A 23,195-nucleotide genomic window follows, 5' to 3' on the forward strand; every position below is an offset into this window, starting at 1 on the left:
CTTCAATGGAGGAAAAGTTTTTTGTGCTTATTGTAACTTTACCTACTGTATGATCTTCCTTGTCAAAAAGGATTGTTGGCATTTAAAAAATTTTATTGACATAAATGAAGGAACTGTCATTTTTAGTTTGTTCTTTCCTATTCTAAAATACCTTTATTTCGACAACAAGCCCAAAATCACAATAGAGGTCAAAACATTAATATATTAACTAAATACTCTTAAACCGTTTTGCTGAAAATAAAAATCTGCATTGATTTGAAATTCAGGAAGTAAATACACTTTTGAGTTAAAAAATTATCTGGAGCTCTTGATAGGGCTTTCATGCCCACATGGTTATTCCTTGCGAAAAGACCTTCCTTTAGATACCAACAACCTTGACCTTGGAGTTTGACCTACTTTTTGACTTGCATCTGAGGAAGTTTAAGCTTCGCTATAAGCTGCCATACATCAGTGTTTCACAAAAACATCTTGTTTTTTATATTAAGTAGAGGTTACTTATAAACATATTATTTTCAATCTTTTTTACATAATTAGTTTTGATTTTAAGAGATTTTAAGCTTCAGAATCACGAAAAAAAAAGATCTGCAGTAAAGTTTCATAGTAAACAATCAAGTTCAAAGAATTGTGGTCCCCTGCTTCCGGTGTCTTAGTGGATGGGATGCCATTATTTATGGCATATTGTAACTGTCTTCATTGTGTGTCCTGTCTTGTCTGTGCATTATACAATAAAGATATGTTATTGAATTAATAACAGTTATGACAAGGATTATAGCTTCTCAAAACTACATCAAACTTCAAGATCAAGGTCATGAGGTCAAATATCTTAATAAAATCCGAAAGGTCTTGTCACAAGTAATGCACATGCGAAAAAAATATCAAAAGCCAGAGTATACAATCGGAAAGGTCTTGAAACTTGTAATGCACATGTCAATTGTAAATGCCATATCTTCTCCCAATCAAAAGTTATTAGCAATGTTAAAATATTTGAAAGTAGGTCATGGGATTATAAATGAAATTACATTTGGAAATGCTTGTCACAGGTAATGCACGTCTGAAATAGGATTGCCCTATCTTTCCACCTTCAAAAGTTAGCAACACTGATGAATTCTTTGAAAAATAGGTCAAACTTGAAGGTCAAGGTCACGGGGTCAGATATCAAGCATATTCGGAAACATTTTGACACAGGAAATGCACTTGTCAAATAAAAAATCCCTTTCATATGTCATTCAAAAGTAATCACCAGTTAAATTTTTTGCAAATTAGGTCAAACATGAAGGTCAAGGGGGTAAAAAATCATAGCATGCGGAGAAACACCTTCTCACTGGTAATGCACATGACAAATATGAAAGCCCTATCTATTCTCAATCAAAAGTTATTAGCAAAGATAAAAATTTTGAAAAGTAGGTCAACCTTCATGGTCAAGAGGTCAGAAATCGTAGTATATTTGGAAAGGTCTTGTAACAGGTAAAATACATATGTAATATGAAAGCCCTATCTTTTCTCATTCAAAATTTATGACCAATTTAAAATACTGTAAATTCCTAAATATACGCAAGGAATAAATTATCGCGTAATTACGCGAGAAGCACCACTCGCGAAATAGAATTACTCCCTTTTATTTTTATGGTGCTTTAATGTATGTAAAATCTCTAGATAAATCACCCATTCGCGAATTATTCTCGCGATATGACGCCCTTGGGTCATTTCGCGATATTTAGTACTCGCTTAAAATAAGGAATCTACAGTAATGTTAAGGGGGTCAAAAACCATAGTACGTTTAGAAAGGTCTTGTCATAGGTAATACACATGTCAAATATGAAAGCCATATCTCTTCTCAACCGAAGTTATAAGTACAGATAAAATTTTTGAAAACCAAGTCAAACTTCAAGGTCAAGAGGTCAGAAATCATAGAATATTTGGAAAGGTCTTGTCACAGATAAAATGCATATGTAATATTAAAGCCCTATCTTTCCTCATTCAAAATTTATGACCCCTAACAAAAAAATACTATAGTTTACTATAGTTAACTATAGTAAATCAAAGTTCCAAAGTTATCACTATAGTAAATCAAAGTTCCAAAGTTTTCACTAAAGTAAATCAAAGTTCCAAAGTTTTCACTATAGTAAATCAAAGTCCAAAGTTTTTACCATAGTAAATCAGAGTTCCAAAGTTTTCACTATAGTTAATCAAAGTTCCAAAGTTTTTGCTAGAGTAAATCAAAGTTCCAAAGTTTTTACTATACTTAATCAACGTTTTTAAGTTTTTTTTTCATTAGTTTAACAACTGATGTATTTTTATAAAAATTTTTTTTCATTATTATTTAGCCGTTTTAGGGGAGGGGTGGATATGGGGTTGGTTGGGGCTGGTTTTTGTTGTACATCTTTATTTAATATACAAAGTAGTTAATTCAAATGCAATATTTCCATTTATAAATTAAAAAAAAGAAATACATGTTGACTGAAGTTGATGAAGCAGATATTTTGATTCTAAATGACACATTATTTTTTATAATATATTATTTTTTCTCCATAAATAAGACTTACGTAACATCTGCATTACATTAAAGTTAATTAAATTGAAATAAATATTGCTTATTGATTGGCGCAAGCGACAACCTTTACATTAAAATTCATATCTTGTACATTATTCTTTTAGAGGAAGGGTCGGGTTTTAAAATGTTCTCTAAAGCTTTTATGAATCTTAAACTTGAAATATCATAAAATATAAAGAATGGGAATCCAAAACATAATTGCACAGGATATATTGTACTTAATCAAAGTTTTCACTATAGTAAATCAAAGTTCCAAAGTTTTCACTATAGTAAATCAAAGTTCCAAAGTTTTTACTATAGTAAATCAAAGTTCCAAAGTTTTTACTTTGGTACTATAGTTAACTATAGTAAACTATAGTTTACTATAGTATTTTTTTTTGTTAGGGCAATTTCAAGTAATGTTAATTTTTTTTTTTGAAAAGTAGGTCAAACTTCAAGATCAAGGTCAAGGGGTCTTAAATCATATTATATTTGGAAAGGTCTTGTCACAGGTAATGTACATATAAAATATGAAAGCCCTATCTCTTCTCATTCAAAAGTTATGACCAAGATTAAAGTTTTTGTGACAGACAGACTGACGAATGCGATTTAATGTCCTCTCGCTTTCGCGAAAGCAGGGGACAATAAAAGTATCAGAGTCTTTTCTTCAGTGTTAGTTAACAATGATTAACTATAAAAATTATCTCTTAGGATACGACCTTAAATAATAGACAAAAATCAATACAACAAAACAAAACGCTTTCATTTCCACGCGTAATTTTTTTCAAAAGCTTTTATTTTTTTATGGGAAATTCAGAAGTTTGAGGGGAAACATTTGACAGAATTATTATCCTTTTTATGTTAAAATTTTTAAAAAAGAATAAAAATCATTTATCACGGTAAGAGTTATTTCTCTTTTCAGAGGATCTACATGTATGAACTTAAAATTTCATTGAGTGTGAACTGATCTATCTTAGGAGGTGGGAGGAATGTAAATGATTGAAAGAAATATAAATGTCAACTAGAAGTCCTTAAAGACAAGGCAAGTTAATGTATAACTACAGTGTGATGGATTATTTTTTTCTTCAGTACTGTTTGAAGTGACATGTTTGTGTTCCAATCAACTGCCTCTTTTCGTTACAGATATACTATAGTAACGATGTTTGGGGGGTTAGAACACTGAATTATTTACATAACAAATTTACGAGAAAATAAATTAGACACAACCCTAAGCCGAAAACGTGTTTTTGAAACTAACTCTGTTACATGTACATTGAAATCAAATTACAAAACATCATACGCCTATTTGGTTCCATGGAAACAGTTGCAAGCTTTATTATCATACAGAGTTTGAAGTTGCGAAAGAGGTTACAGACAAGACAGGATTTTTATAATAGAAAAGACTAAAAAACGTAAACTGATCCCTACCTGTTTGAATCTAAGCACCAGTGTTGTTTTGTTTGCTGTAGCGTAAACGCAATCTTTTAAAAAGGTTGCCTCTTTTACTAAAGAAGTTATATCTGTTAAGATGAGCAAATTGTTTGACCTCGGTTAGTAGTTGTGTGAATGGTCGGAAAATGTAACTTCACAGTTCAATACATTTTTCGTAAATAAGTAATGTGAAAATACTTTTGTAACAGTAAATTTCAAGACTAAGGCTTTTATCTGAATTAAAATTTCCTTATTATAATGAAGTGAAAATAAAATTAAAAATAAATATTTATTTCTTCTGTGTGGGCGACAGGTAAATTTGTTTACAACGTTTTTTCTTTAATGAATATCGTCTACAAAATTTAGTTTGCTGACTTATTTTGTGATAAATAAATTAAAATGAATGTTCTGCTTTGTCTTTTATTTGTTATATCCCTCCAAAGGTTAAGTTAAAAGAGCTACTGGTATGATTGATTTTAAACATTGCATAAAAACCATCTTTATTTTGTCACAGAAACATATTATTAATGGCAAACACACTGATATTACAATTGACTCTTATATACTCCCCATTTTTGTATTAAAACCATCTTTAATTAAAAGTGGTCAAAAAATGTGTGCTTGCCTTCTTCTGACTGAGGATAAAAAAATTAAAGACAGGAAGGGTTTTTTTTGTACTTAACCCCCCTCCCCGCCCTCTGAATATGAAATTAAACAGTTTTATAGGGATGAGAAAACTTTTAAAGGAATAAAAAATTATCCTAAATGTAAAAAAAAAAAAAAAACGAGTCGGGCTGTTTTAAGTCTGTCGGTCTGAAGAGGGCAAACATTTTATTTTTAAGATGGCTTAATTTTGCGTCGTTTATTCATATATTGGGAACCTTTTTTAAATTTATACTTGAATGTATGTGTCCCTTATCAAACGCTTTGGATGACATATAATTACAGAATAAACTTTTTTTTAAAAGAAAGCTTAAAATTCTATTGACAGATAACGATGGATATGTGTTGTGAAAAATGGCTATATTGAAAAGTTGTAGATGTCGCAAAAACATACATTTTAATTGATATATGAACATCCACGGACATCTTCTCTTTTGTTTTTTAAGGAAACCATTGTCCTTTATCAATCAGTTTACACTGCTAAGCATATTACCTGTACAGATTTCATTAGCAGTGTGGCTCTTCCCTTAATAAAACGTACAATGACGTACATATCAAAATACAATATTTAATCCATTGCATCCTACTTTACATGTAGATGAGTTTTTATACAGATATAGGTGTAAACAATTAAATGTCTTTCTTTGTATGATAGTAGTATGAAAATTAATGTCGCAGTTAATGAGAAAAAATAACATCACTCGCGCAAAGAAAGCATTTTATTGTGTAAGTAATTTCTATTTACCATATAAAATCAAAGCTTTATAATTTGTAATAACCTGGTATATATTTGGTATTCACGCAGAATAAAGGATCATCGAAATAAACAGTAAAGGTAATTATTTGTTACTGGTCGTAAAGTGTATTCAATACGTAAAAAAATTGTAGATCAAAGGATGAATACAAACAAAGTCTGACTGGCAGAGATGAAACTTTTTTTAACCACGGCGTGGAGGACGAACTGAAAGAGAAAAAAGGTGTTTTTCATTTACTTTTTTGTAATTAATTAAGATGGCAAAACTCATGCCTTATCAGATTCATTAAGAAAATTTAATTACTTGGGTTTTGCTTTGGTAAATTTCATTACTAATGGTTCAATTCAGTGCGAAGATTTTTGATTGAAATGTTTCTTAATATTCATTAGGCGGTGTGCTTTTTCACATAGACCAATGAAAGCACTGAGGTAAAATGAAAAAGCTATGACGCGTAAATTTAATTTTAGCCTTTCATTGTATTCATTTAAGGACATACGCAACGTAGTTTGAACTATATTGTCTTTTTCCCTGGAGTTGAAGAGTTCCGATAATTAAAGGAACTGTGTGCTACATTTTAAAGTCTATATATGCTGTTGTACACTTCTTTTAAAATAAATTTGGATAAACAAAACATCTAGAATATATGTTTAGTAATTTTTGTATATTTTTCTTTGAATTATACAAGAATTTTCATCAATTGATATCTTTTCAAAACCCCTGGTAATGCATGCTGATTTTGTGTCTACGAACATCTGATGACACTATAATCCTAACTTAAGAATATCTTGAAAAATTATCAGTATAGGTAAGGTACGTTGCGTATGTCCTTAAATGGTAAATATTAGTTATTTATCTTGGGCTGACTTATCATTGAATTGTTGTAAGAGGTGTCCAAGACTTAAAAAGCAAGGGAAAAATAACTTACTTCTCTTTCTGCAGCTATTTAAACAGTCCTGCCTTGTTCTGAAATTATTTTTATTTCCGTGACATCCGCTATAGGTGAAACTTAAGCAGAAGTTAGTAGCTTCGTCGTACCACCATCGCGAAAAGCTTCCATTGCATCGACCAACCACTTTTGGCAAAGAGCAAATATCTATTGCTGGAGCTAATTTAAAGAAAATATGATCTTAGTTCAACTGCTCTTGAACACGTGATATCTGTAAATGATTATCTACCAGCAAGTTGACTTCCCCCCTTTTTTTATTCAGCTCTTTAAAAGTTCTTTTTTATCAATATTTCAGATTTACAACGTTTCGTCGGCCTGAGCATCGCTGAAGAGATATTTTGTCCAAATGCGCATCTGGTGCATCAAAATAGATTCCTTATATTATTTACATCCTCCAATTGATAATTATCCTCTTCAACCGACGTTGGAAGAGATATTTTAGCGCGATACCTTGTGTGTGCGAAAGAGAGGGATTGGAAAGGGGGGTTTGAATGAGTGCGTAAGAAAAGAATGATAACATCGATGTTAATGACATTTCGCAGCTAGGTTAAGGACGGCCAAGAAATATACGCCTTAAAATATAATAGAGAAAATGAATACAATCTTGCTATTTTTTAACACCATTAGTTTTGATAAATGTGAAATGTGGTGTTTGCACTTGTATATGTCGAGTCTCTGCCGAGTTCGGCCAAAGCGACATCACTTACATCAGCTGTTTGTCACGTGACAGGTTTAAAATTAGAACATATTTGTACTTCTACAAAGATCGTAAAAGTTCAACGATAGACGGGTATCTTTCCGCTATAAATTTATTCTGTTTTCTTTGAGACAAATTTCTCAATATACAAAGTGTTGGGAGCAACTTCCTCATGCTCGGGAATTGTGAAAAATTTAGCCGTTTTTCTTTGAACTCCAGACATAGAGGTAATACGCATTGGAATAGTCGCCCGCGTGGCGCAGTGGTTAGAGCGTCTGCTCTAGAGTCGCGGAGTAAGGAGTTGATCCTTACGTCGCGGGTTCGAATCCCACTGTGGGACGTGGAGACCGGTCCTTCGGATGAGATCGTATAAACCGAGGTCCCGTGTCGCAGTAGGTGCTGGCACGAAAAAGATCCCTCACTGCACAATGGCCGTAAGTGCCGAGTATAGGACAAAATTTGCAGCTCTCCACCGGCAAGTGGTGGTGTCTCCTTATGAGTGAAAAATTCTCGAGAGGGAGGTTAAACAACAAACAAACAAACAAACAAACGCATTGGAATAATGTTACATTCCACATATGGAGAAATGGTGTTTAATTTATTCATGAGATGGATTCCACGTGACATGTGTCATTAATATTCATAAGATCCTAGTTATCGCTCTTTATATCACGTGATTGAAAATATTATCTCCCCTACCGAGCCCTCTTTTTTTTCATGCCAGTGGTTACCAGAGGAAAAAAGATAAATTTAAAAAAAAAATGTAGAGAATTATGATTTAAATGAAGGGCACATTACATCTCGGCAATCAAGAACTCTACCGGGAACCTATGCCATAGAAAAAATAGTAACATTTCGGGGGAAAGGACACGTAAGTTGATCATCTACATGTACGCAGTTCACTGCTGACTCCATTATTATTGTAGCATACATGACCTTGTCCAATCATAATAATATCTACAAAACTGAAACATGGTTATAAGGTTAAAACTTTGCTACAGCCTTTACCAGAAATACTACATGTACGTACATGTAAATCTAACAATAGAAAAAAGTTTTATTTTCCGCTAATTTGCAAATTCGGTAGGGGTTGATGGGTGGGGGAAGTGATTATTGTGGCTTATTTCCGTCCCCATTGGTAATGAACAATAAATTTTTGTGATAGTTAACAAGCGATTATTTTAAGGAGGTTGGATCCTGCCATCAAAAGTAATGAGAATTTTTTATCAAGTATATTTTTAGAATTTACACACAGCTTAATTAAAAATCAAAACAAAAAATAGGAGTCAATGCGCTTCTTTTGGCGCTACAGAGCATTTAGTTTGACCTTTTAGCACTGTAAAAACGTCTTACACATAAATCAATTTTCAAAGTTTTTCCTCCAATATTTTATATTCAAATAAATTATGAGAACAAACACAGTCTTATTTCATCTTGAATAGACACATTAAAATTTGTGACAACGAAAAAATTTTCAAATTACTCCGCATGTTCAATTATTTGACCTTTTTGCACTCAAAAAATTCATTTTTCTGGCATCAACAATTTAACAAGCAAAAAAATCATTTGAAAGTAATGCCATTTTACTGAAATTAAGAAGAATGGTTAAAGGTATCTTATATATTCATAAAAGAAAATTAAAAGTGGGGGTCTGTGATGTTAATTTTTAGATAATATTAAAATAGTGCCAATTTTAAGCTTAAATTAGGGCTATTTTTTTCTTAATTTTCACAATATCTTTGCTTTATTTGTCAAATATGATGATAGAATTCATGACAGTGTATTAAATATATAATTTAAGACCAGTATAAAACAGTTCACTGCACAAAATAATTCTGTGTGCGGACTGCATGTAAAAATAGGAATCCAAACTTAACATACTTCAAATACTTATAAAGAGAAAAAATGATCATTTTCTTCTAAAAAACCTTCCGCCACAAAATATAGTTCCTCACTTAATGCTTTTGGTATGGAATCTAATCATGGAGTTTTAACTGAATATAGTTGAATTGGCATTGTAGAATCCAAATTTATTGTAAGAATTAAAACATTATGCAGAATTTTTTAAATATAGGTTAAGATAAAAATCTGCTCAAAAGCACAGGAGCGAACCTCGTTAATGAAACCATTTAAAAATTGATACCCTGCATGACATACACAGTGGTACTTTCATCTACAATACTGATAATAAATTAAAAAAATAAACAAACAAAGATACATGTCAATACCCCTAGCAATAAATTCAAAAAATGTCAGACATAGAAGTTAGTGAGAAAATAGTGAGTAAATATACATGCTTCAATGAACATACAACTGAGTTTGATCATGTAGCATGCCGACACGCTTTCAATAGCACATTGCCCCCCCCCCCCTTTCCCCGTTCAATTTTACTTGTTATTCTTCAAATACTTACACTTCTGTGTACTTATAATAGTATTGAAGCAAAATTGTAGTCACTGTTTAATAATAGTGAATGCATACATATGTCAAATCGATGGATAGCCAAAATGTTGATTTATTTTTTTTCACCCCCCCCCCCTTAAAAAAATTCCCGAGTACGCTTTATCATGACTGACTTCGACTTTTTATTTTTCAAGTGAAGAAATTTTAAAATAAACTGATATGCTGGGGCACAAAAATAAGCCACCAATGACTCTACACTGAAGTTTTTAAAATATTCAAAATTTAGTATACTTGGCATTTCATGTATGCTGCATGAGGGTCATTATTACGTTAAACACGAAACAATTGGACAACTTCTTTTTCTCGCTAAATGAATTTAATTATCCTGCATCAAAAATATATAAACTGAAAATATATACATGTAGTTAAATTGATACTTGCAGAATTTTCATGTACTTCTTTAAATTTTAAAGGTGTGTGTTGTTTTCCTAAATATTTGAATTTTTAAAAAAGAAAAAAATTATACATTTTAAATAAATTTCAATTAATAGGCTGCCGAATACCTCATAACATGGGCAGGATATTCATCCTATGAGAACACCTGGGAGCCAGAATCCCACATCCCTCCCCTTCTTCTTAGAAAATACAAGGACTCTGTGTTTACCCTATTATCTGAGGAGGTACAGGACATCAGCGACAGATTCCGTACAGCTATAGAACAGAGACTCACGACGAACGGGATCTCATTTCTACCTTGAGATCCCTGCATCAGTACACCGTAAACTATTCGGTGCATCTCGCAAAGATTACCTTTACAAGAAGGAAGATTTCTCCCTCTTCAAATTTGCTGACGACTGGGATCAACTGATCTATTCAAAACATGGAGAGGGTAGGCGGATCCGTTTCCCTATATACATTAATCCGATATTAAAATGGAGCAAGAAACATTTTATAAAAGTTAGTGGAAAAATGGTTTATGCTCCAAGAAGATCACTAGAGTTCTGGAAAGTTGAAATTTGCACAGAAAGATTTGCAAAAATTTTCGTTGATTTTTTTATTACTATTATTTTTTAGATTATACAAAACCAACCCTTAAAAGATTTTGAGAACAAAAGAGAAAATGGCAAATGGGTCATAGATGTAACAACAGAACATGGATGCTTCAGTGGACTAAATTCGAAATACAATTAAAGACAAAACAGGATATATATTGCTTTTAAAGCAAAATGCCGTATTGAAGGTTTCTGATATTTTTGAGAAAGAAAAAACAAGTTATGCAGAGATTATTAACGCAAACTTGAAATCAAGCATATGTCCAATAAAAAAGAATAGCATAAATTTTGAAAATAGGTTTCAGAACTTAGTCAGAAAAAAGAAAAACAAAGTTAAGTCAATGAGGTCGAAAGGGGGGAGGAATGAAGAAAATGAAGTGAGTAAGAACATGAGATTTCATGTTTATAGGGATGAAATAATGTCCCAAGAGGACATCAGAAATGTCGAAGTGAACTCTAATGAACTCTAGTGGCCGACCTTTACAGAGAGCTTCACTCGGTACAACAGGAGCTCAACAACAGCCTTCTAAAATGTGAACAACAAGAGGCTATTATTGATCAATTTGAAAGGGCGAACTCCGCCTTGAATCAGTATATTGAGAATCATATTAAAGATCCCTTTGAAAACAAGGGGAAACAAGTTGGTGAACATAAAAGTAGGAATGGTACTTATAATAAATTAAATATTTTCAAGCAAAGGGTACATAAAGCTCTGTGGTTTGCACAGTCTTTTGGTTTAGAGCTGAAAGAGATGAAAGTTGCTGATAAACATGACAAAACGTACGACCTTGTTGAAAACCTAAAACTTCGTGCAGTTCATATGAATCCCTCTCTGATACAGAGAAAGAAAAGGTCAAAAATCTCCTTTTTATCCTAGACTCCTTTGGAGTCTCAGACGAGGCTTGTCACGAGATTGCCGTGCAAAGTGATGGATTAATTAGGTCATATCTCGTAAAACAATGTCGTCAAAATACCAATGACATGTGTAAAATATCTAAAACACCCGACGAGCCCTCTGGTGCCCAACTCAATTTTCTTGAAACACTTGATCAGTTGTTAGAAAAAAGTATACATGAACAAAATACGAGCAACCCACCAGTTGTTCAGATAAAAATTGCAGCTGATGGAGCCAAAATGTCCAGAGTCTCTAACTTTTTAGTCCTTTCTTTAGCTTTGCTAAATAGGGGTGAAGAGGTGATGTCCGTACACGGACAAGTCACAATTGCTATTTTTGACGCTAAAGAAAATTTCATATCAATTAAAGATTCGTTTTCGGAAATTTTTTGTGACATCAACAAATTATTACGCACAAAAACAAACGAAAGTTTTGTACCATACGAGTCGTGTTTAACAGGGAAGAATTACATGTTAGAGTTTTTCTTAGGCGGGGACATGAAGTTTTTATTAACAGTGATTGGAATGAATGCAGCAAATTCTAAGTTTTCATGCATCTATTGTAAAATTGAAAAATGCGATCGCTGTGACATGTCAAAAGATGAGGATTTCTACCACACGGGAAAATTGAAAAAGTCAATCAATGAAATGCATGATTTGTCTAAAAAAGGAAAGTTCAATTTTGGATAAGTTCACCCCCCTCTCCTCGATATCGATTTAGATCATGTCATAATCGATGAACTTCACTTGATGATGAGGATAGTCGACGTCCTCGTCAGAAATTTAATCGAAAACTCAATAAATTTAGATCAATGTATGAATTTAGGAAGAAGTTCAAAATCGACAAAACACTTAAATTCCGTGGTAGATATGATTCGAAAATGCGATGTGTCCTTCTCTGTTTGGGAGAACACTGTTAAAGATGGGAAAGGGGATTCCGCCATAAAAAAAATTTAGAATGGACGAGCCTCACAGGATCAGACATGAAAAAATTGTTATCGCAGTTGCATAACAAAATCCTTATCTGTGAAGGAGTTCCCCAACTTGCACGGGAAAAATTGGGAAGCCTTTGGGGTGACTTTCGAAATCTATATAGTGTTATAATTTCGTGGTCCCCCCAGTCCCGATATGGTCCAGCAATTCTCTGGGTTAGCCAAGCAATGGGTTGTAGATTTCAAATCCATGTGTTCACTTCTAGAGGGGTTTGACAATAAAAATATTACATCCTATATGCTCATCATGGTATACCATGTTCCCTTCTTAATGAAAAAATTCAATGGGATCAAACAATTTACAGGACAAGGGGTAGAAAAACGTAACGATGACATCAAAATGATTTATCATAGAAAGTCCAACAAACACGATCCAACGGCCGAATCTCTTCGGGTCAGATTTAGGAAACACAAAATCAGGTGTGAACGAAATAAACGAATTTATAGAAAATACAACACACACTTTTGGCAATGTGGAAAGAAGTGAAATTTCCAAGATTACAAAATAAAATGCATTGGACTTAAAGTCGCTAATGATTCTAGCCCCGTCAATGCTTAATAGCAGAAATGAAATTGTATTTGTTATTTGCATAATTCAGTCAAAACTAATATTTCACGTTGCAATAATTATATTTATATTATGCAACTGGGTATATTATTGCGTTTGTAATTGTACAGAGATGCCAATGCCCATATGATTCTACAATTGTAAAATTGTACACAATGCATTAAGTAAACATTGATTGAAAGTTTTCAATTAAATTTGTAAATTAAGACTGTTTTAGTGTCTGATTATTCAGGAAAATTATATATATACTTGTACATAAATAACCCATTAAAAAACATATTTAATCAAGGTTGTTGATTTTCATTATTATATGATTGAATAATTCCTAGCTCTCTTATTGGCTGAGATCCTACCATGTAGAAAAAATCTACCTTACATTCACCTGTATACGTGACCTTTCAGGTGAACATAAGGATTTCCTTTTTTTCCCTAAACTTTAGTTTTTACTGTTAATTTAGCATGCAAATATATTCATACAAGGTCTGGTTGCACCTTCAAAATTTGGAGTTCTTTTTTTTTATTGACCAGAGAAAGATTTTTTTCAGGTAAGTCGTCACTTTTTTTTCATTATTATGCCCCTACCCCCCCCCCCCCTTCAACATCGCCGTATCCTACGTGCCCGACTTTTTTTCTACATTGCACCTAAAAAATTTATTTAAAAAAAAATTCAACTTGAAATTAATCAGTACAACTTATTATTTTCAATTTAACCCAGCTTCTCCCACTGCCTTTGGCAAATGTAACCAAACAAGATAATTGCATAATATTAAATGGCAATGTTAACTCACACAAGGAATTTCTTTTAAAAGGGATATTTTACAATTTCTTACTATAGGCCTTCTGGCACCGTAGCCTCAATTATGTACATGTATCATCAATAATTTTTTTTTTAATTACAACGAGCTAACCTTGATTTCCATCAAGTACAAAAATCATCCCCCCCCCACCCCTTTTTCGACCTCGCCGCTCTGTTGTATAGCTGTCCATACACTCGTATTTCCTAGTTTTATTTTGATATTAAATGGAGCTATGTTCATTTTATTTTTTTTTTCTTTAAGCTTAATTAAGAGTTATACGAAAATGTAGAAATTTGACGTTTACATCATCAATGATACCGTTCTATATAGGCCTATACAATGCAGGTCAAACTGATGAACGAAATTGCCGTTTTTAAATCTAAAAGGCGGTCGTCCCCTCTAACAAACTGATAAATGGTCTGTATATTGTAAAAATTGATTTTCTTCTGCACCTAATAATCGGCGGAAGAACTGTGACAACTTACAATAAACACTTACATTTCATCAGCAAATATGATACAAACGCCAATTCTGCTCCATTTCCTTTAATAAAGCAATAAACTCTCGCTTGGAATTTTCATATCGAAAAGGCGGTGGCAACTTTCATCTTCATAACAACAAACATGTCATTTCCGGAAGAAGATATAAGGAAAAACCAAACCATCGGCGGAAGAACTTTATCCGAAATAATTAGCATGTGAAAATTTCCGATTTTTTTGTATTTTCTCTATATAAACCTTTACGGAAATTAACGCCATTATAGCTCCAATATGGCCGCTATGCAAATGAGCAGAATGAACACCATTTCTCCATATGATAAATAAACAATGCACAACCAGCTCCCAGAGCTTTTCCGAATTGTAGGAATAATAGCTACACGAGTTTAAAAATTCAGAATTTATAGTGAAACGGATTTTGTTGAACTTTTGATGTTTTTGAGGGGCTTGACCCGTAAATCTAGCACGTTACTGTACAAACGTGCTCCCTGAGGCAACAAACGTGCTCCTTTAAAGTTTACATATTATCAATTTAGTTTGACAATAAAATGTGGAGTAATATATTTCAGAATATGTCTCAGAATATGTCTTCTTTTTGGTCCGATTACGCTTGTTTCGTATTTAATTATATCTTTACAAAATACGATAATAGCTTGATCTACGTGCACACACCTCAAGTACAGAGAAAGTGCGTGTCAAACTAAGAAATGACGTCATCTCAGTAAGAACAGCTAGATCAAGCTGGCTTTTATTCTACATTCGCTAAGTGCTATTATGGCAAGGTAAGTTGCACATCCATTTATCTTTACAATATTTATGAGAAACGAAGGTATTTGAGTGTGTGTTAAAAAGAACCTTTAATGTTTATTTATCGAGATTCATTTGTATTGATTTAACAGAACCTCTGCATAAGCTGACTTATATATGGGAGTCCTTAACCTAGCTGCGTTATTGCCTTGCTGAATTGAATTTTTGTCATTTATCTAACTTACTTATTTATTTATTATCATTAATTTATTTCTGATAAATTATATTTTTTAATCACAGAAAAAAAATTAAACCAAGAAAAAACAACAACAAAAACAAACAATAAACAAAAAAAAAATGAAACTAGTAGACTAATTGTTCTCGAACAATAAGAGGTCTTTCCACCTTTAAATTTCATATATTCTTCACATTGAACTCTCTACTGTTTATTTTTTTACAAAAGGAACCAGAAATGGCTTGAGAGATGGAAAAAAATAAACATTTTAAAAGTGTTGAAATGACCTTGACCTTTGACATTGAACAAATATTGCAGGTCAAAGGTCAAGGATCACATTGCAATTAACCCCATACTTCTACGACTTTTGGTTTTAAAGATATAATGTTTACTAGTAAGCGCAAAGACGTTAAAGGGCGATAACTCATATAAGGGGTCACTGGATACTTTCGCACTGAAAAGATTGAAGTTGTGTCTAAAGATCCTGAATACATTAGTGAAGGTTTCGTGTCTCTGCGGTTTACGGTTTCAGAGGAGTAGCGATAACAATGTTTTTCGCACAAGGGGCAATAACTTTTAAAAGGGTTAAGCTTAGGGGACAAGATTGAAATAGTTTTAAAAGTACATATTAAAGATGTTAAGATATACTGTATATGTTGAAAGACAAAAGAGCTATAAAAAGAGCTTTATTTCTCATATTTGGAATGACCTTGACCTTTGACCTTGACATAAACTTCAAGGTCTAAGGTCAAAGAATCTAATCCATTTGGTTTCATGTCTCTACAATTTATCGTTTTGAAAAATTTTTTATTATTTGTAAACTTCAAAAACTTTCAGGGGCAGTAACTCATAAAAGGGGTCAACGAATACTTTCGCAATGAATACATTGAAGGAAGTACTTAGTTAGTCGAAGACATTGATGAAGGTTTCGTACCTCTACGGTTTACGGTTTCGATGGAGTAGCGATAACAAGGTTTCTAGCGAAAGGGGCAATAACTGCGAAAGGGGTCATAGGTTATATCCGTTGGGTCAAATTTGTTCATAATTTTTCATGCCCTTTACGAGGAACAAAAAATATTTTCGATAAATGTCGAAACCAAAAATCAGCGGAAGAAAAATAATAAGAAGAAGAATAATAACTAGTAGACTAATTGTTCACAGAACAATTAGAGGTCTTTCCACCTTCTTTAATTTTGTTCCCCATATTTACCTTTTATAATTTAATTTCAAATAAAAAGAAACTAGAAATGGTTTCAAAGTTTAGAAAAATGAAATTAAAAAAAAAATTAAGTGACCTTGACCTTTGACCTTGAACAGATCTTCAAGGTCAAAGGTCAAGAGTCACATTGCAATTGGTCTCATGTTTCTACAACTTTTAGTTTTAAAGTTATAAGGTTTAATAGTATACACAAAGAAGTTAAAGGGCGATAACTCATATAAGGGGTCATTGGATCCTTTCGCACTGATAGAGTGAAGTTGTGTCTGAAGACATTAGTGAAGGGTTGATGTCTCTAGTGTCTACGGTTTCAGAGGAGTAGCAATAACAAGGTTTTTCGCACAAGGGGCAATAACTTTCAAAGGGGTCAAGCTTAAGGGACAAGATTTAAATCTTTGAAATAGATTTAAGAGTACATATTAAGGATGCAGAGCTGTAAAAAGAGCTTAATTTCTCATTTTGGAATGACCTGACCTTTGACCTTTGTATATATCTTAAGGTCAAAGGTCAATGAATCTTATGCAGTTGGTCCCATGTCTCTATGACTTATCATTTTGAAAATTTTTAATTATTTGTAAACATCAAAAAGCGATAACAAGGTTTTTCGTACAAGGGGCAAGAACTCCGAAAGGGGTCATAGGTCATACTCGTTGGGTAGTTTTTCGAAATAACTTTTGATGTCGAGTATCATGAACTATAAAGTTTTTCGATAAGTCTTTCGGTTCAAAAGGCCGTTGCGGAAAAATAATAATAATAATAATAACTAGTAAACTAATTGTTCTCGAACAATTAGAGGTCTTTCCACCTTCTTTAAATTTCATATATTTTTCACATTTTACTCTCTAAAGTTAATTTTTATACCAAAAGAATCCATAAATGGCTTGAAAGATAGAAAAAATGAAAATGTTCAAAATTTTGAAATGACCTTGACCTTTGACCTTTAGCACAAATTGAAGGTCAAGGGTCACAGCATTTGACCCCATGCTTCTACGACTTTTAGTTTTAAAGTTATAAGGTTCAATAGTAAGCGCAAAGATGTTAAAGGGCGATAACTCATATAAGGGGTCATCGGATACTTTGCACCGAATAGATTGAAGTTGTATCTAAAGATCCTGAAGACATTAGTGAAGGTTTTGTGCCTCTACAGTTTACGGTTTTGGAGGAGTAGCGATAACAAGGTTTTCAGTAAAAGAGGCAATAACTTTTAAAGGAGTAAATCTTAGGGGACAAGTATGAAATCTTTGAAATAGTTTTAAGAGGACATATTAATGATGCAAAGATGTTTAGTATATGTTGAAAGATAAAAGAGATATAAAAACAGCTTAATTTCTCATATTTTGAATGACCTTGACCTTTGACCTTTGCATATATTATATGGTCAAAGGTCATTGAATCTTATTCAGTTGGTCCCATGTCTCTATAACTTATTGTTTTGAAAATTTTTAATTATTTGTAAACATCAAAAACTTTCAGGGGCAATAACTCATAAAAGGGGTTGACGAATACTTTCGCAATGAAAAGATTGAAGAGTCCCCTCAATTAGTCGAAGTCATTTGTGAAGGTTCCGTACCTCTACGGTTTATGGTTTCGGAGGAGTAGCGATAACAAGGTTTCTATCAAAAGGGGCAATAACTGCGAAAGGGGTCATAGGTTATACGCGTTGGGTCAAATTTGTTCCTAACTTTTTATGACCTTTACGGTCAACGAATAATCTTTTCGATAAACATCGAAACAAAAAATCAGCGGAAGAATAATAATAATAATAATAATAATAATAATAATAATAAACAGAAGAAAATCAATAGGTCTTTGCACAGAAAGGTGGAAAGACCTAATAAACAGAAGCATTTCAAGAGGTCTTTCCACAGAAAGGTGGAAAGACCTAATCATAATAAACAGAAGCATTTCAAGAGGTCTTTCCACAGAAAGGTGGAAAGCCCTAATAAACAGAAGAAAATCAATAGGTCTTTCCACAGAAATGTGGAAAGACCTAACAAAACAACCCCACACCCACATAAGATTCTGTATTTTAAGGTTGTTGCTCTTTTTTATGTGAATATTGAGTTGTGTCAATCGGGTTCGGAGTTCGTTGGTTTTGTGTTCGATCATCCCCAGAAGAGGGCTCTTAAAGATCACAAACAATTCTGCTCTGGAAGTATTTTTTTCATGATAATCGGAATTTATTCTGGAATTTGTACTTACGTTCAACACATGTTTTCCTTAAGCACCCTATACTGCCAGTAATTCCACAGGTACATCTACTGCAGCCATCAATATCGAGAAAGGTATCACCCACGTTGTAAAATTTACCATTGTGCCTGCATCCTAAATACAAAATGGTTTTAAAAAATAATATTGCAATGCATTGCATTAACTTCTATGTATTTTTGGTTTGGTTTTGTTTTCTAATTTTGTTTCGTTAATAAGTTAATTGTAATTTAAGCACTCCATTGAAAATACGCTTTAAAAAAACTTTTATGGACTATCCTCAATTATACTTATCATCTGTATGTCACGAAATATATATATTAATATATGCCCAAATACATATAGATCTTCATCAGGTAGTATAGTGCTTAGATAATGTCTGTTTTCCCCTATCTGTTTTGTTTTATATGTGTGTAATAATGCTATTCTGTGATATTTTTACTTAATGAAATAAAAGGAAAAGTATTTCCCTTGCTCCAAATTTAATAAATTAATGAATAAGTCTGACCTATTAGGAACATAAAGTTTAACTAATTAAAAAATGGATATTTTATTTTTCGATTTCTTACCATTGTTATGATAATTTTACCTTTCTTTTGTTCCACCACTGGCGTTACACACTCACGTCTACAGGCACATCCAAGCGAACAACATTTTTGGTCTACACAAAAAAATCAATGAAATAAGATTCACATGGATAATTCCCCTCCACCTGCTCCTTTTTTGTTCCATCATTCATTTACAGTTTATCCTTTAAAAAAATTGTATTTTCTGCCTGACAAAGATGTAGACAGTCAGTGTTTAGGATGGCGATCACTACATGATGGGGCAAGGTCATTAGGTTATGTATTATAATATATTGTAGATAAATAGTTCTGTTATTCAATTCCAACATGACATTTCTCTAAAATATTCAAAGTTACATTCCGAAACAATTTCTAAATGACAATTCTGTACAATATTTATAGTTACATTGACGTGTTTTTTTAGTACTCACTTCCTGGACAACTACGGTCTACCACACAAAGAACGTCCCGTCTGGTACATTCACATTGTGCTACTCCGTTAGATTCAGGACATCTTCCTGGCTTTGTAAGAGAGTTAGGGAAGGGAAAAGGCAAGCGAATGGGCGAGCGGGGTAGTCCTGGTAGTTCAATCTTATTAGGCATAAACTGCCCACATGACTGTCAAATAAAAAGGAAACGGATTAATATAAGTTGTAACAACTTGTTTCCGAATCCTGTGTGTATTATTTATTGTGTACATATGACGTATAATTTAAATGAAATAAAGTTTAAACTAACTAGTGTGGTCAAGGAACATGGGTCAGGGTCACTTGCCTTCATCCATTAAAGTGTGGTCAATTTTTAAAGATCAATTCAATTAAAGGAAATATTCATCTTTACATATCAATTGATGTAAATGAGAGAAGAATTTCCTAGAAATAGTTTATTAAACTATAAATGTTCATTGATTAGTTTGTATGCGGGACGTGGAGATCGGGCCTTCGGATGAAATCGTGTAAATAAAGGTCATGTGTCGCAGCAGATGCAGGCAGGAAAGGGATCCCTCACAAATCAAAGGCATTCAGGACCGAATACAGGTATAAAGTTTGCACCCCAACAAACAAGCTGAGACAAAACACACTTGTTCAGATAGACATGAAATTCAAAGTAAGTTTCTGAGTCTTTGGCTCTAAAGTGCTTAAAAGCTAATTTTGATCATTAAAGCAATTTTTTGGCGGAGGTGGCCCTGAACCGTCTAATGTATTTTTTTTTCTAATTTGCGCTTTCATTCTAAGATTTAACATCAAGAGGGAAATGTAAACATAAATTACGATTACAATGATAATATCAACTAACATTTCGAGATGAAAACGAAAAAAAAAATCGTGGAGGAAAACCATACTACATGTTCATTATTTCCTTGAGAAGATTCCTCCTATGTCTACAAATGATACATGAGAAACGGATGACTATTTGCCCGTAGCCTAAAGTCATCGAAGGGACCGGAAATCTATAGGCTTTTTTGTAAAGATTAAACCCAATCCAAGCCATTTACCTCACTTCCTTTGATATAACGAGGTATCATTTTACAAAAAAATATATATTTTTTTTTTAAGCCGAGATGCGAACTCAGGACCTTCCAATCACGGACCGTTCACGGTAGCTCAGGCGGTAGAGCGCTCGCTCCGTGATCGGGAGGTCGTGAGTTTGAATCTCGGCCGCGACTGACCTAGGTCGATAAAAAATGGGTAGCAACTGTTCCTTCGCCATGCGCTCGGCACTTTGAAGTGAAAGTTGCGGGTCCTTCGGATGAGACCTTAAAAATCGAGGCCCCGTGTCACGGCAGGCGTTGGCACGATAAAGATCCCTCACTGCTCAATGGCCCTGAGTGCCGAGTAAAGGTCAAAATTTGAAGCCCTTCACCGGTATATGGTGACGTCTCTATATGAGTGAAAAATTCTCGAATGGGACGTAAAACAATATACAATCAATCAATCAATGGCCCTGAGTGCCGAGTAAAAATCAAAATTTGAAGCCCTTCACCGGTATATGGTGACGTCTCTATACGCGTGAAAAATTCTCGAATTGGACTTTAAACAACATACAATCAATCCAATCACGGAGCGAGCGCTCTACCGACTGAGCTACCGTGACGGTTAAATGGATTTAAATATAACGTTTTTTAATACCCCCCGCTTGAAAGGTGGGAGGGTATATAGTGATCGGGGTGTCCGTTCTTCCGTCCGTCTGTCTGTTCGTCCGTCCGTCTGTTACGCTTTGGGGTACATATCTCTAATCCGCAACTCGTCTTATACCACTGAATGAAATTTAATGAGACTTTAGGCCAAAATAAAAAATATCTTTGTTTCCCCTAACGCGACCGACCCAATTAAATCTCGCCGACTGAAATGTTTTTTTAATAAGATTATTCAAATATTTTTTTTTATTGTTTATCAACTTTTATGAAATACAATTTCATCAAAATCTGTTTTATCAGAACGACCGACATTGTTTAACTGCGATTTTCAAGCGGTTACTTCGTTTACGGTGGTATAAAACAACGGCGAGGTATCAACCTTATGCCTTTTGCTTACTAGAATTCTACACTCTGTCTTGTCTTAAAATTATGGTACGTAGTTTATGGTCAGGCCTGCCTCGTGAGCAAGGGGGGGGGGGGGGGCTTCCTTGTGAACACATCAATCAATTTCAAACACATCAATCAATTCCACTGCTTTTTATTAAATTTGAGTTTTGGTCTAATAAATATATCTGGATATTTCATCCGTGATGAATATAATTCAGACGTCCTTTCTTCACGCCTCAATTCATGTGTTAAACTTCGTGACTTTGAAATTGTGTGTAGCATTTTAGATATGGTTTGGTTCAATACTGTTTACATACTCTTTCCTAATATTTTGAAATTATGATACAGCTTCCTGAGACATCCAGTGTATTTTTCTTTAATAAGGCCCTTGAAGTTTGGTTGTTTCTTTGCTTTAAATTCCTTTGAGAATTGTTGGAACGACAACATTTTAACATTTGTCAGGAGCTAGAGAAGGGCTCCAAATATAGACTTGAACTGGGTCATTGAGCAGTGAGGGATCTTTTACGTGTCAGCATCTACTGTGACACTGGACCTAAGTTTTTACGGTTCAGTTTGAAGGACAAGCCTCCATGTCCCTCATGATCATTGGGATTGAACCTGCGACTTAGAATTACTCCTTACTTCAGGACTCAAAAACGAAATGCTCTAGAACCATAGCACAACTTAAAGCCCTTGAAAAAGTACATTGCATTAAGCACTGGAAGCTGATAGTAGGTTTGAAAAATATACTCGGATGTCTGGGCTTTGCGTATCTGAGAATCTTGTCTTTTTAAATATACATTATTCGATTTAAATAAATTTACACTGGCGAGAAATATTTCAAAATATTCAATTGAATAATAGTTGTGAATTATTTTACCTTAAAGTTTTGCTTTTAAACAGCCAATAATTGTATGATATTCTGTTTGCAAATCGCTTTCTTTTTTACTGTTCTTATTTATAAAGGTATTATTCCATTAAATTATACAATGCATTTTTAAAACTGCTATCAGGAAAAAAAAATTTACCTGCCTACCTACCCAACTTGAGATTTTAGGGTCGGGTTAGGGGAAACAAAGATATTTTTAATGATGGCCTTAACAGAATCTTTGTTACATAATGCCATTGTGCACCTCCTATTTTACGTTTTGATCTGACACTTATTTCGGGTCTCCCAGGGGAAAACATGGACTTTGCCATTATAATCATATGGGAGGCGGGGGTATCATTTAGTGAGCTCAGTGCTCACAGTACCTCTAGTTTAACTAAAAGTTAGAAGGGGAATAAATTTACTGAATGAAACCTAAGTTTCAATAACATTGTACTTACGCTTATAAATAAAAGCAAGGTCATAAATCCTCTTTCCATTTTTTGTATCAAGAATCAATGTTTGGGAAAATATACAGTTAATCTTAATGCAGCTATTTATATTTATACAACTACTTGAACTGATAAACATGCAAATTTGAAAACA

At 33.4% G+C, this 23,195-nt stretch overlaps 1 protein-coding gene across 1 annotated transcript; it reads right to left on the minus strand.

Moving 5' to 3' along the window:
• Positions 1 to 5,414: 5,414 nt before the first annotated feature.
• LOC133180509 (eppin-like) lies at positions 5,415 to 23,102 on the minus strand. The gene is made up of 6 exons (XM_061315014.1): positions 23,051 to 23,102; positions 19,629 to 19,815; positions 19,221 to 19,292; positions 18,626 to 18,748; positions 6,305 to 6,484; positions 5,415 to 5,585 (listed from the first exon to the last, which is right to left on the minus strand). Exons 1-6 carry the CDS (start codon positions 23,087 to 23,089, stop codon positions 5,563 to 5,565), a joined length of 624 nt encoding a protein of 207 aa, XP_061170998.1. The 5' UTR covers positions 23,090 to 23,102; the 3' UTR covers positions 5,415 to 5,562.
• Between the last annotated feature and the right edge of the window lie 93 nt (positions 23,103 to 23,195).

The sequence above is a fragment of the Saccostrea echinata genome, unplaced genomic scaffold (genome assembly GCF_033153115.1).
Source record: "Saccostrea echinata isolate AGI-Se365-2 ecotype Australia unplaced genomic scaffold, CSIRO_AGI_Sech_v1 ptg000006l, whole genome shotgun sequence".
Classification (NCBI taxonomy): domain Eukaryota; kingdom Metazoa; phylum Mollusca; class Bivalvia; order Ostreida; family Ostreidae; genus Saccostrea; species Saccostrea echinata.

Excerpts from the sequence above, each read along its gene's own strand:
- LOC133180509 (XM_061315014.1), bottom strand. The coding sequence starts at position 23,089 with ATGGAAAGAGGATTTATGACCTTGCTTTTATTTATAAGC. Across the intron at positions 19,293-19,628 it reads AGACCGTAGTTGTCCAGGAA|ACCAAAAATGTTGTTCGCTT; the intron begins GTGAGTACTAAA and ends TTTTTTGTGTAG. Across the intron at positions 18,749-19,220 it reads AGTGGTGGAACAAAAGAAAG|GATGCAGGCACAATGGTAAA; the intron begins GTAAAATTATCA and ends TTTTGTATTTAG.